The 17,148-nt window shown below is 35.8% G+C and overlaps 1 protein-coding gene across 2 annotated transcripts in view; it reads left to right on the top strand.

Annotated features, from left to right (window-relative positions):
* Positions 1-17,148, top strand: part of THSD7A (thrombospondin, type I, domain containing 7A) — a 382,662-nt gene that overhangs the window by 220,229 nt on the left and 145,285 nt on the right. For both annotated transcript variants that reach the window (XM_012720969.1, XM_012720970.1), the window contains exons 5-6: positions 8,676-8,831; positions 10,118-10,330. In XM_012720969.1, the coding sequence (XP_012576423.1) occupies positions 8,676-8,831; positions 10,118-10,330 (369 nt within the window). The remainder of the gene's footprint in view (positions 1-8,675; positions 8,832-10,117; positions 10,331-17,148) is intronic.

Here is a 17,148-nt window from a genome sequence, read left to right as displayed (position 1 = left end):
AATTCTATTTGATATGGTTCTCCATCATTATATCATGTAAAGCATACAAGTTCCAAACAGCTTACATTAATAAAAAATATCCATGTTATTTTCCTAGTTAGGGACCTTACAAATGGCAATTTGAAAAAAAAAATGTAGTATTGAAAGATTTCAGTGTGAGTTTTATATAGACTATTCTACATGTCCTGTTTTTTCTTTTTTCTTTTTCACTTTTTTCTTTTGTTAAAGACTAAGTGGGGAACAACTCCTTATTTTCAGTGCTGCAACAGATGGTGCATCACTGTAGTAAAAAAGTGATGCCCTCATCAAGCTGTGATACAATTTGTGAGATTTAAATCTGAACGATGACTGACATTGCTATGAAGATATGTATTTGGAACATCCTCATATATTTTTAAATGTTCTTGCTCTATACAAATCAGGTTTGGTAAGTGAAATTATGCCATATAAGTTTATTCCTATCAGTATTTACAAGAAAACACCATACTCTTTATTTGCACCAAGACACAAGAAGCGTTGTTTTAGAGACAATATGGAACTGGCATATATTGATGGGCTTTTCACTTCTTGAAAGTGACCAGTAGAATATACAAATGAGTAAACCCTACATCTAACCTTGTAAGGACGAGAGAGCCCATCTAGGGGCTAGACCTGAAAGGAGTATCTACTTGCTAACATATAAGTGTAAGAGGAGCCAAGGCAAAGGAATAATCCCCCAAAAGTGGATCAGAGATTTGAGAGAAGCAGAAAATTACCCTGACAGGACTCCTCTGTCTCCCCAACTCAGTAGAGCAAAAGGCTGAAGGCAAGAGCAGTAAAAGGCCCTCTTAACTGCCGGTATGCACCATTCAGCAAACCAGCTGCAGTGTGGGTTGAGTCCTTTACAGAGAAAAGAAGTCTTCTTGTCCGTATATTTTTTTTTTAACATCATTCTTCATTTTGTTAATTTTTCCATCTCGGTTGTAATCCCCGAGGAGTTCCCACCCCATTTTTGATCCCATTCCCCTTTCCTCCTCCATAAAATATCTCTGGTATGTAGTTCTTTACTGTTTTCATTTTTTCTTTATTACAACTCCCTCCCACCCCCACCCCCCGCCCTTACACTCCTGCTATGAGTGAAACTATCCAGTATTTTTCTTTTTCTTTCTGGCTTATTTCACTAAGCATGATCCCTTCCAACTCCGTCCACGTTGCTGCAAAAGGCATGAGTTTCTCTTTTTGGATTGCTGAGTAATATCCATTGTGTATATGTACCACATTTTTTTAATTCAGTCATATACTTTTGGGCATTTTGGTTGATTCTACATCTTCCCTATTGTAAATAAAGCTGCAGTAAACATGGAGGTGCAGGTATCTTTTTAATCAGTGTTTTTGTGTCTTTTGGGTAGATACCTAAGAGTGGGATTGCTGGGTCATATGGAAGCTCCATTTTTAACAGTTTGAGGAACCTCCAAACAGTTTTCCATAGTGGTTGTACTAGTTTGCATTCCCACTAGCAGAGCAGGAGAGTTCCTTTTTCTCCACATTCTCACCACCATTTGTTGTTGCTAGTTGTTTAAAGATGTGCCATTCTCACTGGGGTGAGGTGGTATCTCATTGTGATTTTAATTTGCATCTCACTTATTACAAATGATGTTGAACATTTTTTCATATGCCTGTTGGCTGGCTGCAATTCCTCTTTGAAGAAGTATCTCTTTAGATCTTCTGCCCATTATTTGATGGGTTGTTCATTTTATTTTTGCTGAATTTCATCAGTTCTTTGTATATTCTTGTGATCAATCCTTTATCATTATTATTGTGTGAGAAAATTTTTTCCCAATCAGTGGGGTGTCTTTCTGTTTTGTGTAATGTCTCTTTTGTTGTACAGAAGCTATTTAACTTGATGTAGTCCCAGCTGTTTATCCTTTACTTCACTATCTTTGCTTTGGATGTTATATCTTTAAAGATGTTACTGAGGTGTATGTTGTGTAGTGTTTCTCCCACCTTTACTTCCAGGTATTTTATGGTTTCAGGTCTTATGTCTAAGTTTTTAATTCACTTCAAGTTTTTGTGTATTGTGCAAGGTAGTAATCTAGCATCATTTTTTCCCCCAGTTTTCCCAGCATCATTTGGTGAACAAACATTCTTTGTTCTATTGCATATTCTTTGATCCTTTGTTGAAGATTAGCTGTCCATAAACCTGTGGGTTTATGATTTATATCTGGGTTTTCTATTTGAATGTGCTGGTGTGTGTGTATGTTATTGTTCCAGTACCATGCAGTTTTGATTTTCTTGTCCATATTCTTTTCAGTACCATTAATCTGCATGTGTTCATTCTTTCCCCACAGTCAGTCTCCTTGGCACCCTTAATTGGGAAGTTAAAACTAGAATACATGTTCTTTTCTTATTTTAAATCTAGACCTAAATAACATTTATTGAAATAGTTGAGAAGGACATCATTTAAATTTATATAATGTATCCAGTGTAAATTCTACCTGGCTATCCCCCCAAATAGAGCAAGTCTAGACTTCTTATATTCTTATAGAAGAATAAACCAAAAAATAAAGGGACCTGTGTTCAGAATAAAATTCCAAACACAGGGACCATCCAAGAGCTGCTCTAAAATATTCTAAATACACAAAAATGTAATGTTTTGTGGCCTCCATCAAATGTTTGATTTATGATTTCCACATGGTTCAAGAGGTTATCCAAGCAGAAAGCACAAACAAGCACACAATGGAACTCAGGCTTATGAATTCACTAACTTCATAGAAGTAAAGATGAGTTCAGTGGATGCATGAGACATTAATTATGAAGTAGAGAATGAACTCAAGGAATATCATGTATGCTTCCTAAGTAAATCATGTAATGGGTTTAAAAGAATTAAAAGATTAATCAAAACCAAACTCAATAATGAGTTAATCATAGCCAGAAAGGTCTGGAAGTGAACTTGGAAGCATGTTGTTAAATATCAATAGACAACTCTCAATCATTGTTTTAAATATGGTTGCAGAATTGATTAAAGAATAATGTATTATCTTAAAAACAATGTTTTGTCATATTAAAAGGATCATGATGAATTTAATATTCCCATTAAATTTACCAGCCTGAAAGACAAGTGAAAATAAATTTCTGTGAACAAAGTTTAATTCAAAAGCACCTTCAAAGAGCTGTAAGTAATCACTCATACAATTTGGTTAATTTTTAGAATAAAAACTGTTTGCTTGACATCAATTCTTGAGAGTGAATTTATAATGCTCCTGGCTGATATATGAGTGTTGCATGAGCCATCAATAGGACCTTTAATAATTAAAACTGCTTTTGTTAAATATACTCCAAATGGCTACCACATACTTATAATAATAAGAGAGAAAAATCACCTATGCTGGTGCCTTTGGTCTCATAGCATCTTTTAGCATGTCGTTCTTAAGGCAGTGACAATGATTTGCACAAAATAGATATTTAATATTTGCTTGAGCTGATTTGACAACACACAAGAAGGAATAAATATTCTCTGATTTATTTATAGATTTCTTGGCAAAATGTGGGAAGAACACAGTTTTTATCAATTGTCATAATACAACATGACAAATTTTAGAGGAGCCTGTCTGAAAACAAATCCAAAGTGCCTCTAATTAGCCGTCTGACCTTACTTAATTTCTCTGTTCTCAGTTTCAGAATTTTTAAATTTGGGATTACAATTGTAACTACTTCATGATATTACTGGGAGGATTTATAGAATTCATTTAGTAAATTGATGTGTTGGCTACTGTTATAATCAGCATAAGTGCAGAATATTTTACTTTAGCAGTAATTCACTTTGAACAGCCAGTTCTTAATAACTGTAAGAATTAAAATTTAGTTTCTATTCTCAAATGGAACACAAAAATCAGAATAACTTCCATTGATAGACTATTAGGATTGATTTTGACTATTTTGATAGCTTCATTATATTAATATTTTAACATCACACATTAATAACCCCCATTAGCTATATTTTAACATATATTATGACCTGTTTCAAATGTACATGTCTATATCTTTGTGTTTATATAGATATTGCATATTACTGAAATCCATTCATATATTCTTCCAAGATCACATGGAATGGTGAGATCACAGTAATATACACTGAAATCCTGGAACCAGATAGCCTGGATGTAAAGCCAAACTTAGCAATTTTATAACTACGTGGCTTTCAGAACATTACTTAAACTCTCCATAGTTAGTTTTCCCTTTATAGGATTAATCGTCCTCACATACATAGAGGTAATTGAAATACCTATTTCATAGGGTTTTGTGAGAATTACATAAATTCACATGTTTTAAGTACTTGGAACACTGTAAAATTACCAGACACATAGTAAATACTTATAAGTGTTTTTATTAAATGAATCATACCCACTCCATTCACTAAATGGTGAAAGACTTCTTTGTCTTTAAGATTAGGATACAGAATGGCTTAAGAAATTCTTGTATCTTTGTATCTGCATTTCTCTAATCTCTCTCCATTATTGCACGACTTTGTTTTCTGTATGTCTTCTTATCTAGTTGTGTGATTTTGTTAAATCTTACCACAGGGTAAAATGGGCATGATTATACATTAAACTTTGGCAACACAAGTTTAAGGTGTGCTGTCCACTTACATGTGGATTTTTCCTATCCTTATATTCCTTTCTCAAGGATTTAGCCAACTGAGGTATGAGTTGATTGAAAGGATGATTACAATACAGAGGATAAACTCTGAATTGTTCTGATTTTCAGCTGGGAAACACCCCTAAACCCCAAGTTGTTCATGGATCAACTGTATAGATTTGCTGTAAATCTAGTCCATGTAAACCAATTATCTTAAAATATTCATTTAAAAGTAATAACTGTTCTTAGTTTTATAAAAAGGATTATTTTCATGATACCTTACTGACCACATTCTTGAAAACAAAAGTCTTATTTTTACTACCTATAATGAATTATTTTACATTTGCTGTGTTCTGAAGATTAACATACAAAAAAATAGTTTAGAGCTACAAAAAATGCACCAACCTCTTTTGGGGTGGTTTACTAAATCCAGAAAAAAAGTTAGATACTCTTTTGTGATTGTGTGAAACTTGCAAAATAAAAACAAATTGAATACCTTTTAAGTCATGCAAGAATAAAAGTATCTCCTTTATTTTCAAGAGATCAATAAGACTTTTAGAAAAATCTAATATATATTTCTTCAAATGTTGTACTAGATGAACAATTTGCTAGATAGTAAGATTATTCAAGAATGAGTGGGTCATTTTAGAAAATTCAAATCCCAATATTTGATAATATGGGATAAGAATTACATCTACCAATTTAAACTAGAGATCTTAGCAAGGTCTCTTGGGTCTCTCCTTCATTTTATTCATTTAATCACACTTATTGCCGATAACCTTTGGGCAATTGCAGAAATGTATTTGGCGTAGTTTTTGAGGTGTTCAGATGGTATCAGTGATTTAAATTAATTAACATCTGCCCTATTTACAAGAAAATCACCAAAGGAATAGATTCATATACAAACACATACTCTTTGTGCTTCTTTTTTCAATGAAAGAAATATATTCACACATATATATACTCTTTGTGCTTCTTTTTTCAATGAAAGAAATATATTCACACATATATATATACATCCTAAACATCTATAAAATAATATCACTTTTGATTTAGTTAGCTTGCATTTGACATAGCAAGAGTATTTTGCTTCAAGCGATACTTCCTTGAGACTTTCTGTGTTCATTATATCCCTCTTTTAGTAGTTCAAAAAGATTTTGTGACTGTTGTATTTGATTCATTCAAAATATACCAAAATACTGAACTTACAAAGAAGATGCCAGGTATTAGAAATACAATGTTTTAACATATTTTCTTGACACAATCTTGTTTCCCTCCTAAAGTGTTCTAGCTTACATATAAATTTTTTTTCAGGATCCAATAGCATTCACAATTGCAGGCCCAGAAGTCTTTGTTTTTTTTAAAGATTTATTTATTTGTGCATGCAGAACTGGGTTACAGGCCAGAGGTGCAGGGGTGGTAAGAAGATTCACCAGAGACAGAGTGGGGAGAGCAGACCAGGCAGATCGTCAAAGTACACTGCTGAGGGCAGCAGCAGGTAGGCCAGGAGAGGTCTGCCGCACCATGTGGATCACCTCCGGGGCAGGCGGGCATCAAACTCATGCAGAAGTGGCTTTAGTTTCTTAGTGCTGCACTTTAACCTACAGTGCCACCAGGAAGGGCCCCCAGAAAACTTTATAATAACCAAGATTTCTTAGACAATATAATAACCCTAACATTTAAAGTTCCTTTTGGTTATTTGAAAGAAAATAGCACAGACTTCTCAGGTAATTATGCACACAATTCATTTAAGTGATAGTCTGAAAGACTATAAAAGTGAAGAAATTACATATGTTAGTTTTCAGTTTTATGTAAGTTTTTCTATGTATTCTAGATATCTTTAAGTCTAGGTTCTCCAAAAAAGCAAAACCAATTGGATGGATGGATGGATGGATGGATGGATGGATGGATGGATGGATGGATGGATGGATGGATGGGAGATGTATAGAAATTGAGTCATTGCTAATGGGGGTGGGGCCACTGGTTTTGGCTCTGCTTTGATGGTCAAGGGCAGGACCAGATGAATAGTCAAGCTCAAGAAGAGAGACAGAGAACTTATCCTTCCTTCACCTTTAATTCTGTTTGGGCTCTATCATTGTTGAGGACTATCTTTACTCACTCTGCCAATTCAAATACTAATCTTCCAGAAACATCTTAATATATGCATCCAGAAAGTATTTTTCCATCTGGACATCCTTTAATCCAATCAAATTTATACATAAAGTTAGCCATCACAAGACTTAGGTCTGTACCATTAAAAACCGTTCATTTTGGCTCTCCCTGGTGGCGCAGCAGGTGAAAGGACTGCACTAAGAAGCTTAAGCCACTTCCGCATGAGTTCAATCCCCGCCTGCCCCGGAGGTGACCACATGGCGCGGCAGACCTCTCCTGACCCGCCTGCTGCTCCCCTCAGCAGTGTACTTTGTCGAGCTGCCTGTTCTGCTCACCACTCTGTACCTGGTGAATCCTCTCACCCTCTGCATCTCTGGCCTGTACCCCAGTTCTGTATGAATAAATAAATTAAAAAAAAAAAACATTCATTTTACTGTAAAATGTATATTATTGATGTTAGGTTATTTTTTTTTTCAGATATATGAAGATTTCTTTCTATACTTTCCATCACTGGGATACTCAGAACTTTCACTTTTGGAAAGCTATAAAATTAATCAGTTATGATGTACATTAATAACTGTCACGATAAACTTCAGTGTGGATGACCAGAGTGCCCCATTTTAGGCAATTAGGAGTGTTTCTTCATTTGTTTTCACTGTAGCATGCATGAAGAAAGTAGTTGTGGGAGGAGAAGGAGATAATTTAAATACTCCTAAGAGAAAAAGAAAATCTGTAAGAACATTTTTCAGAATTGAATGACTATGGCAATAAAAGGAATTAAGATCTTTAAGTAGCATTTATGATTGTGTATATTATATTTGTATGTACAGAGACTTGGCTACAATGCACATATAATCTGAAGTTTGCATTAAAGTTTAAAGTACGAACATATTTTCAGTATTTTCATTTCTTAAAATAATTTTTCTTTAAGACATTCCAGATATAATCCCATGCCATTAGAATATGATAGTCCTTTCACATAAAGAAGGTGAAAATAATCCAAGACTTCTTTTGTTCCATCCTTTCTGTTAAAGATATGGACATTTCAAAATGTCAGAAGGAAATGAAACTAGCTTTTACTAAAGAAGATGTGTTTCCAATATCTTTATTTCTTAAAATTTTTACAACAAAGTAACTAACTGTATATTACATAATACATAGTTAAAATTGGCTCTTCTGCTAGCTGTATGACTTTAAGTATCTTTCTTACTGAATCCACTTTAACCAAGATTGTTGTCACGTCCTAACATTTACTGTCAAACAACCAACTATGGGCATCAAAATAGAGATGCAAGGGCAAGCAATGTTTACCCAGAGGTTATTGATCTATTTATGAATAGGCATGAGATTTGGGTTCTGAGATTTGGGTCATGTATACACACAATATGTACTGTAAAATTTCTGAAAATTTCCTAACAAGTTATGCAGCTAGAGTTAGATGACAATGCCTATTTGATGGTGTTAGCTTTTCCTTCCTCAGATTCATCAAGTTGCTCTCTGTAGACCAAAAAGGGAAAGGAGACTGCTCCCTCAGAAACCACTCAGTGCACACTTTCTATGTTTAATAAAGCTATAATCCCCTTTCCTTGCACAGTATTTAGTCCTCTAAAACACATTCTACTTTCATGGAATCTAAGGAATTTTAGAGATAAAATTAACCTGATTTATTCACTAAGAAAGCTAAGCTCAATATTATTAGTTGCAGAATTAATTTATGGTAACTATGGTAAAAATGGTGATCAAATCTGTAGGTTTCTATGCCACTTTTCTTTAATTACACTGTGTTTTCCCTACTCCTTTTGTTCTCACTCTGTAATAAAGATGCATAGAAATGTCTGGTTGGCATTTAAGTGTTTTCTATCTTCATACACAGAAAATAACATCATATTGTTGACTAACAATTTCTTTTTGTTTAATTCTTAAGGGATTTTTTTATTTTTCACCAACAGTTTCAAAACCAGTGGACCTGAAATCATGCACAGGGCCAGTCCCTAACACTACACAACTGTGCCAGATTCCCTGTCCTATTGAATGTGAGGTTTCACCTTGGTCAGCGTGGGGACCTTGTACTTACGAAAACTGTAATGATCAGCAAGGCAAAAAAGGTATGTGATATTAACATGACATGCTTGAAGTACCTATCAATTCAGTTAAAAAAAAAGAAAAAATATATATATATATTTTTAGAAGCTGCTCTGTGTTCCTTGTGGTTATTCATTTGTGACATTATCCAGAATGGTTAAAGGTTTTCCTTGCAAAAGATAAATAAAACAAGCCTGATAACAATACTAGAAGATTAGAACTGCCGAATGTAGGCCAAATGCTTGTTAATTTAGACAACAGATGGAGAACATCTGAGGCAGTTTGTACAATACTTAAGATGAGCTATAGTGTCAGACTGACCTGGTTTGAAAAACCTACTTGGTATCATACCATTTAAGGGAGTTAATTAACTTATCTAAATCTGTGTTAACTTATATATCAAAGAAATGTAACAATAGCCACCATTCAGTTTTCTCTGAAGAATCAGCATGAAGAATTTAATTCAGTGCCTGATCTATAACTAGTGCCCAATAAACACAAATTTTTACTATTTTTGAATAGTCATAGGTGTCTATTCTGTTTAAAAATAATTTTAAATTTTAAATTTTTGTGTCTTTTTTGATGCAGGTCAGAGAGGTAAAATACATACAGTGATTTATTGTGTGATGGGTATTACAGGTTCATTTTTACATCATCTGTTATGTCTTATTCTATTTAGCAGTCTTCTAGTAACTATCATATATTCTATAAACAAACATTAATGTTGGTGTACACTGTAGGAAAGGCAACATTTAGGTCTTCTTACACTGCAGAGCAGGACTTTGACTAGTCCACAATAGGACTCATGCGGTTTTTGCTTCCAATTCAAATTTCCAGGCCAAAATTAATTAATTGAGGCCCAAAGGGACAGTATGTCTTGAACATACCAACTTTTCAGAGATTTCCTTTCAAATTTAATCATGTGATAGAACTGAATTTTTCTGTATACATTAAGATTTTTTTTTCTGGGCTATCTATAAATATGGATTTTTCAAATCAACTAAAATTCTCTCCTTTTCCCCTCCCTCCCTCTCTTCCCTTCTTCCTCCTCCCCCCCTCTCCACCTCTATGAGGGAGAAAGAAGAGACATATCATTTCTTGCCTTATTTTTCTATTGTATGTTGAAACTAAAAGCCCCTCTTTTGTCTTTTCATTTATTAATTTAGTAAAGTGGAGTTTGGGGACACACCAGTGATTAAAGCAGTTATGCCATCGACCCTCTGTCCTCAGCCTTTCATCCTTACTCAGTTTTCTGAAATACTCAATCCATAATAGCAATCATAAATATTTTCCATCCCCCACAATTCAGGTTTCAAACTGAGGAAGCGTCACATCACCAATGAGCCCACTGGAGGCTCTGGGGGCACTGGGAACTGCCCTCACTTGCGGGAAGCCATCCCCTGTGAAGAGCCCTCCTGCTATGACTGGAAAGCAGTGAGGCTGGGAGACTGTGAGCCAGATAATGGAAAAGAGTGTGGTCCAGGCACTCAAGTTCAAGAGGTCGTGTGTATCAACAGTGACGGTGAGTCAGACGTGTCTCTTCTGCTTATATGAATGGCTGTTTAACCCTGGAGATACTGTGCTTTACCTTATGTTAAAATCTCATGTGTTCTCTCATCACAACTAGTTTCATTTAGGAACCAAGAAATAGCTGCTGGCAACACCCAGATCCCAGCCACCGCCTCCTACTCCTCCTCTTCTCTCCCCTCTGTCTTCCTGCTCGCTCTCTCTCTCGTAGTGCTTGAGGAAATGGTATTAAAACAATCACAGTGTTTTTTCTAATTTGAAAAGCAGTAACATACAGTGAAAATTAAATCATCCTGAGGGCAGTAATGAATTGAATTGCCAGGTTTAAAAAGAACAAGGAAAAGTATTTTTCTAAGTGATATTTTACATTTGCTATAAAAATGGTATGTGACTACAGAAGGGTTTAGGGTTGGTTGACTTGACCTGGAAGACATTTTCCCTCTTGGACCGCTCCTCTCCCCGCCCCCCACAATAGCTGATAACATGTATGTTAGTGATAAAATTTGTTGTCCAAATGCAAATCCAGAGACCCACAATAGCCTACAGTTTCTGAATCAACCTCTGAACTCCAGGGTCATTCCTTCTAGGACTTCCTCCAGCTGCCGAAATGGTAATCTGCCACACTGTTCTTTTCCTGAACCATGAAAATAACATGGAACTTTTACACCTGATTGTTGCTTGATAAATATCTTGTCTTGCTTTTAGCCCTGGTATAAGCTTTTGACATACTTTCTACAAGTGCTATTACTATTTAGGAACAATCTTCTCTAATCCCCAAGTCACATTTAGGAAACATAGGAGACTCCCCCAAACATAGTTTTAAACCTCTGGCTAAGATCGTTTCTCGGGTTCTCGCCATCTCAAATCTTATGACTCTGCACATCAGAGCAATGTGAGCACCAAGCCCCAGGGTCCCATGTTTGACAGTTTATGCTGTTTACAGCATATGCAAAAACATTCTGGTACCCCCACAAGGGCACTGGAACATCTGGTAGGCATCATAATTCCTTCCATTCTATTTTCTTCCAGCAAGCAGAATTGTTTCCTCTTGTGACCCAGTCACTGTTCAGTAGAAAAAGATACCCTCTGGGGTGAGACTGACAGGCACTGCTAGTATTGAGAAATAAGCCTTCAGCTTTAGAACGTACTGTCTCGCCTTAGTCCAGGGTCCAAGTTAGTCATGCAGGGCAGCATGAGATAAAAATCAGAACCACCAGTTGAGGTTGGAAAAAAAGAAATTATTGCTCCAAATATTTTGTGACAAGTTTTATGTATTTTGCTTTTTTCTATGTACATATAATTAGATATGACATATCCTATCCTCTCTTTAGTTTTTAGACAGTTCTCCTCTACAGGAAAAGAAATACAAAGGAGATTGACATCTAGAAAAAAAGACAGCCAAACAAACGCATTATATTTTACTTTTACACCTACTCAGTTCCTGATTGGATTAGATGACACTATATTAACTTTGAGTGTCGTGTTTATTTTAGTATCATTGGTAATTCCCTTCCTAATAGTTATTCTTATTCCCAGCCCCCCAGCTGAAATGTTTCTTATTCTCTGAGAGAACTTGGGAGGAACTAGGATCCCACATATTGTAAAAGGTATATTAGAGTGAAGCAAATGCTAAAACAAAAAGTTAACTATGCATCTAACTTCTGCCACAACATTATAAAATAAGGAATCAGATCTCATTTACTGCAGCGATCTTAAATGTTTAGGTAAGCAGAATATATTTTAAATATCCTAGAGGAATTGAACTATTTTTTAAAAATGCCAGTAGTTATTTTTAATTTTGTCATGTAAAAAATATCTTGAAATACAGCCACCTCTGGAATGGTCACGTGGAACACTAAACAGCAAGTGAAGATGAGGTAGATGTATCCAATAATATTGAAAAATAATTTATGTTGTTGTTGAAAACATAAATTGATAACTCGTAATACGCATAGCCTGGTTTCACTTTATCTGGTTCACAGAGGAATGATTTTAAAGAGGTAGAAGTGTGGTACTGACATTTAGTTTTCTAGTGTTGTTCTTTATCAGGACTTCCCTTTTATCATTAAGTTTACTTCCTGACATTAGTTAATTATAGTGCAATTCAATATTTTAACTGGCTCAACTATAGGAGTGTCCAAAAATCAAGAAATTTCTTGCTTCAATGTGAGGCTGCTCAAATTTATATATAACTGAAACATCATTGTGCTGATAGTGTCAAAGCAAAAGCCGGAGACTGTAAATATTTCATTATTATCATGTGGTCACCTGGTAAGTGTTTAGCAGCTGCACCAAATGTTGTTTTGTGATTAAATCGAACCCAGGGAATTTAAGTTGATTAGTTGTACAGACTCTACCTCTAGGCCTGGCTGTGACTATAGATTTTGTTTTATAATTAAGTTAAATCTCAACAAGGGAAATGAAGAGTTAGAGCCTGTGAATCTTGTAAATAACAAAAAGACTTTTCTCTCCCACATTCCTCACAGTTTCACAACTTTATTAGTGACCTCAGATCATTTACAGTTTATTTTTTCCTACACTGTTTTTTGCCTAGACCTACAGAGATACTAGAATTTGCCATTTCTGCTGCTGTTCTTCCAATTGTTTCTAAGGAACAGGGTTGGGGTGGGAGGGTGAGTCCCCAGCAGGAGTTATATGTAAATACTCTGACAGACAGTGGAATATAACACAATTGCAGAAAAAAAAAATCAGAAAACAATTTGACCCTAGAAAGTAATAAATTTTACATGTGATAGAAAACTATTACTCATTATTTAAAGACCACCAAAAAAAAGCAATTTCACAGGACATTAAAGAACAAGTATAGATTGCTGGAAAGCAGATTATCAGTGGTATAGTGAATTCCTGGAAGGCTTGAGCAAATCACCATGAATCTGACCTATTTCAATTTTTGTTATATTTATATATGTTTTATTTAAAGACATAAATTTGGTGAGATAATAATATTTTGTTTTCCTAGCTGACTGGTTAGAAACACAAATCAAGGCTTATAGACTAAAAGTGTGTGTGTAGGAGTGGGCTATCTGTTGTCTTATTGATTACTTAAGATGTCTATAAAGCAAATATTTCCCTATTTTCTTCCCCTCTATTGAAAAAACAATGATCCCTTCCTTATTTTATTACCTTGTTCTCTGTTTCAAATATAGCAGTGTTAACTTTTTGGTGTGAGAGTTTCGAGCTACAGTTCTGTTATTTTGTTTTTGGTATTGAAACCATGCACATGTGAGGAATGGTATGGCTTGTGGGCCCTCATCTGTGTGTTATCAATTGCACAGCAATACTCATACCCTGAGTGTAACAACAGGGCTTATTAACTAGGGGGATATTGAGAGAGATCCAAAAAAGAGAGTTTCTAAAGCTACAAATTGCCATTGTTCCTATCCCAGGAGGGTAGGTAGCTCTGTGAGACACTGGGTATAGCCCAGCAGCTTTGGTCATCAGGCTGTTGAGGATCAGCTAGTAGACAGCTCTTAGAGACATTGGGCACTAGTCATTGTGCATTGTCAACAAGCAGGCAACAGCAGATGTCTCTGATAAGCAGCACCAAGTGTGCTGAAGTGGTGATCAGGAGACTGCTGAGCATGCAGGAGCAGCAAGTGATGATACGAAGGATGAGTCAGTTATCAGAATGAAGGGTTTCCAGGGTGGAAGTTTTCAATAAATCAAAGATCTGAAGTGAAGGTCTTCCCAGGTGAGAATTTTGACTAGTTGGAGATCAAAGAGGAAGATCTTATAGGCAAGAGTGTGAACCTCATCTGCTCTCCTACTTATATGGCTTTCAAAAGATTCTTTTGCTCCTTCCCTTGCTCCCAACAATGGTGTAGGTTTCACATCTCATTAGTGCATTTGCAAATCTGGTAGGGGTTTCAAAACCCACCCTCCCCCAGCATGAAACTCCACATAAACTGGGGTCAGCTATCTACTAGCACATTCCACTGCTTCTGGTTAGTAAAGGGGGCAAAGATCTCCTGTACCACAAAACCAGGAGCCATGGTCCTTCTCTTTCAGTAAAGCAGTGAATTTTCAGCAGTTGCAAAATGCCTGCAACTTCTATGCAACCTTTCTTATTTTTCCCCACATTAGAAAATGTTAACCAGTGACACTAACATGTAGAATTCATGCTCTTGACCAGAATTTTACAAAACCAAAATGTAATATGCACATGGAAGTAAATTGATACAGTTCATCACTGCATGATTATTAATGGTACTTTAGTAAAAGTAGGGGCCATCCGGGCCCTCCCTGGTGGCGCAGCGGGTTAAAGCACAGCACTGAGAATCTAAAGCCACTTCTGCATGAGTTCGATTCCCGCCTGTCCCAGAGGTGACCACATGGTGTGGCAGACCTCTCCTGACCCGCCCGCTGCTCCCCTCAGCAGTGTACTTCGTCGATCTGCCTGTTCTGCTCCCCACTCTGTCTCTGGTGAATCCTCTCACCCTCCGCATTTCTGGCCTGTACCCCAGTTCTGTATGAATAAATAAATAAATCTTTAAAAAAAAAAAAAAAAGTAGGGGCCATCCATAGCTTCAGTGATGATGACATTCTTGAAGCACTACGGCTGATTCTTCTTCATCTTCCATTGAGCAGAGTATGTCAAAATTCAAATAAGTGGGCATGCCATTATTATCAGGATAATTTTGAATTGCACTAACTTGTTTGTTTAACTGATTTAACTTAAATGTCATTAACAACAAAATTTTTAATACCCTAAAACTTGACTGTAACAAACCTCATGTCATGTCACTATTGAATTATTAATGACTTCAATCCACACATTGCTTATGTTTCAAATAGAAGGACCATGTCAGTAATATTACTGATTTAATACACATCATATTTAAATGGATTAAAATACATGGACATATGGGTTTGTTATATGCACATTTTTTCAGCTTACCTTGTGAGTTGCTAAATATGTTTTTCAAAGGGTTTCCTAGAACCCCAGTACCTACTAGATCCCCTATGTCCTCTAGAATCTTTTCTGTGAGCATATGATAAAAAATCAGATTCCTAAGTCTTATCTATAGGCCAAAAGAATTACAATTTATGAAGTCCCAGAAAGTTACCTTTTTTTCAGTAATATTATTTTTGTGTAGAAGAATTGAGGTATAGGCCAGAACTGGGGTGCAGTGGGTGAAGGGATTTACCAGAAAGAGTGGGGAACAGAACAAGTGAACCTACTGCAATATACTGCTAAGGGGAGCAGCAAAGGAGACAAGAGAGGTCTGCGGAGCCATAAGTAGATAAGCTCTCTGGCTGGGGATCCAACTTTTGTCTTTAGCAGTGATGAGGCTAAGGTTTAACCCCTAGGCCACCAGAGAGGCCCCCAGAAAGCTACTTTTAAAAGAAGCTTTTTTGTGTGATTTTGTTGTATAATAAAGCTTAGAAACCACTCTACTAAATGAGAAAATGTATGTTTTGGTAGACTCTGTCCCAAGTCTGTTAGTCAAAGATTCCTAGCACAATAGAAACTGACTGGGTTCTGGTAATACTAAAGAAGACCTATGAAGGACCTGGGAAATTATACTGAAGCAAATATTTTAGAGTAAATTTTTCTGACTTTTGGGATTGTTTTTGTCAACCTACCAAAAGTAACAAAATAACAGTGAAAACAAAGGAAAATGCCATTTGACTGTTTAGTCTTTTTGAAATTTTTGCCACCAATTTCTTCCTTCTGGAATGCCATATGTATGCACATATGAGTAAAGGGAAGGTAATATTTGAATATGATTTCTCTCCCTAGTAATTCAAACCATAGCTTTCCCCCCACATATTCTCTATTAAGATTATAAAGGGATATCATTTCCATGTCTTAAATTGAGTATAAAAATATTGAAACATTTTACATTTGGGAAAACTGAGGTAAGGTATTTTGTTTTATTGTAAGCCTTTTACTACAACTTATATCCAATTTATAGATAATATAAACGCTGAATTAATTTTTTCCAATTACACATTTATTTATTAAAGAATAACAGCTAAAAGACGGACAGAGGTATGTGCTAAAAGGAGTAGAGGACAGAGAGCAAAGAATTTGAGGACTTATTACAACAAAAGAATAGGAAGCCAAATCAGCAAAGGAAGGGGCACATAAGGTAAGGACAGGTGAAAACAGGCACAGACTTCCAAGAGAGGAAGACTTCTGTCCTCTCCCAGGTAACATGTAAGAAATGTTATCTACCAAGGACATACCTGAGCCCAGGAGTCCATGGTGTATATCAGAAGTCATTCCCTACAGAGGACATAACAAAATTCCAGACTCCCAGAGAAAAGCTGATGTTCAACTTAAACCACATTGTCTAATTATTTTTTGAGTAGAGATATTTTCTAAATATATTTTTATTTCACATCATTCTTCATTTTGTGCATTTTTTTAATCGTGGTTGTAATCCCAGTGGACTTCCCACCACCAAGTCACCCCCGTACCCTCACCATAGCCCCATGTGCTTTTTCCACCCCAGTTTTGATCCTGTTCCCCTCTCCACCCCTGTAAAATGTCTCTGGTTTATAGATGTTCATTATTTTTCATTTTTACTTTATTATAATTGCTTTTTTTCCTTTTGATCCCTTATCCTCCTGAGTGAAACAATCCAATATTTTTCTTTTACTTTCTGGTTTATTTCATTAAGCATGGTCCCTTCCAGCTCTGTCTCTATTGCTGTAAAAGGCATGATTTTTATTCTTTATATCTCTACAGTGGAATTTTTGTCTACCACCATTCCTCATACTCCTTTGAGCCTTTCTTCCTCTCCTATACTCAACTCAGAAACTCACTAATTTTTAAAGGTGTTT

Source organism: Condylura cristata, unplaced genomic scaffold, assembly GCF_000260355.1.
Source record: "Condylura cristata isolate star-nosed mole 26May11 unplaced genomic scaffold, ConCri1.0 scaffold00005, whole genome shotgun sequence".
NCBI lineage: Eukaryota > Metazoa > Chordata > Mammalia > Eulipotyphla > Talpidae > Condylura > Condylura cristata.
Note: the sequence above shows the minus strand (reverse complement) of the source record. Positions and strands in the feature narration are given on the sequence as shown.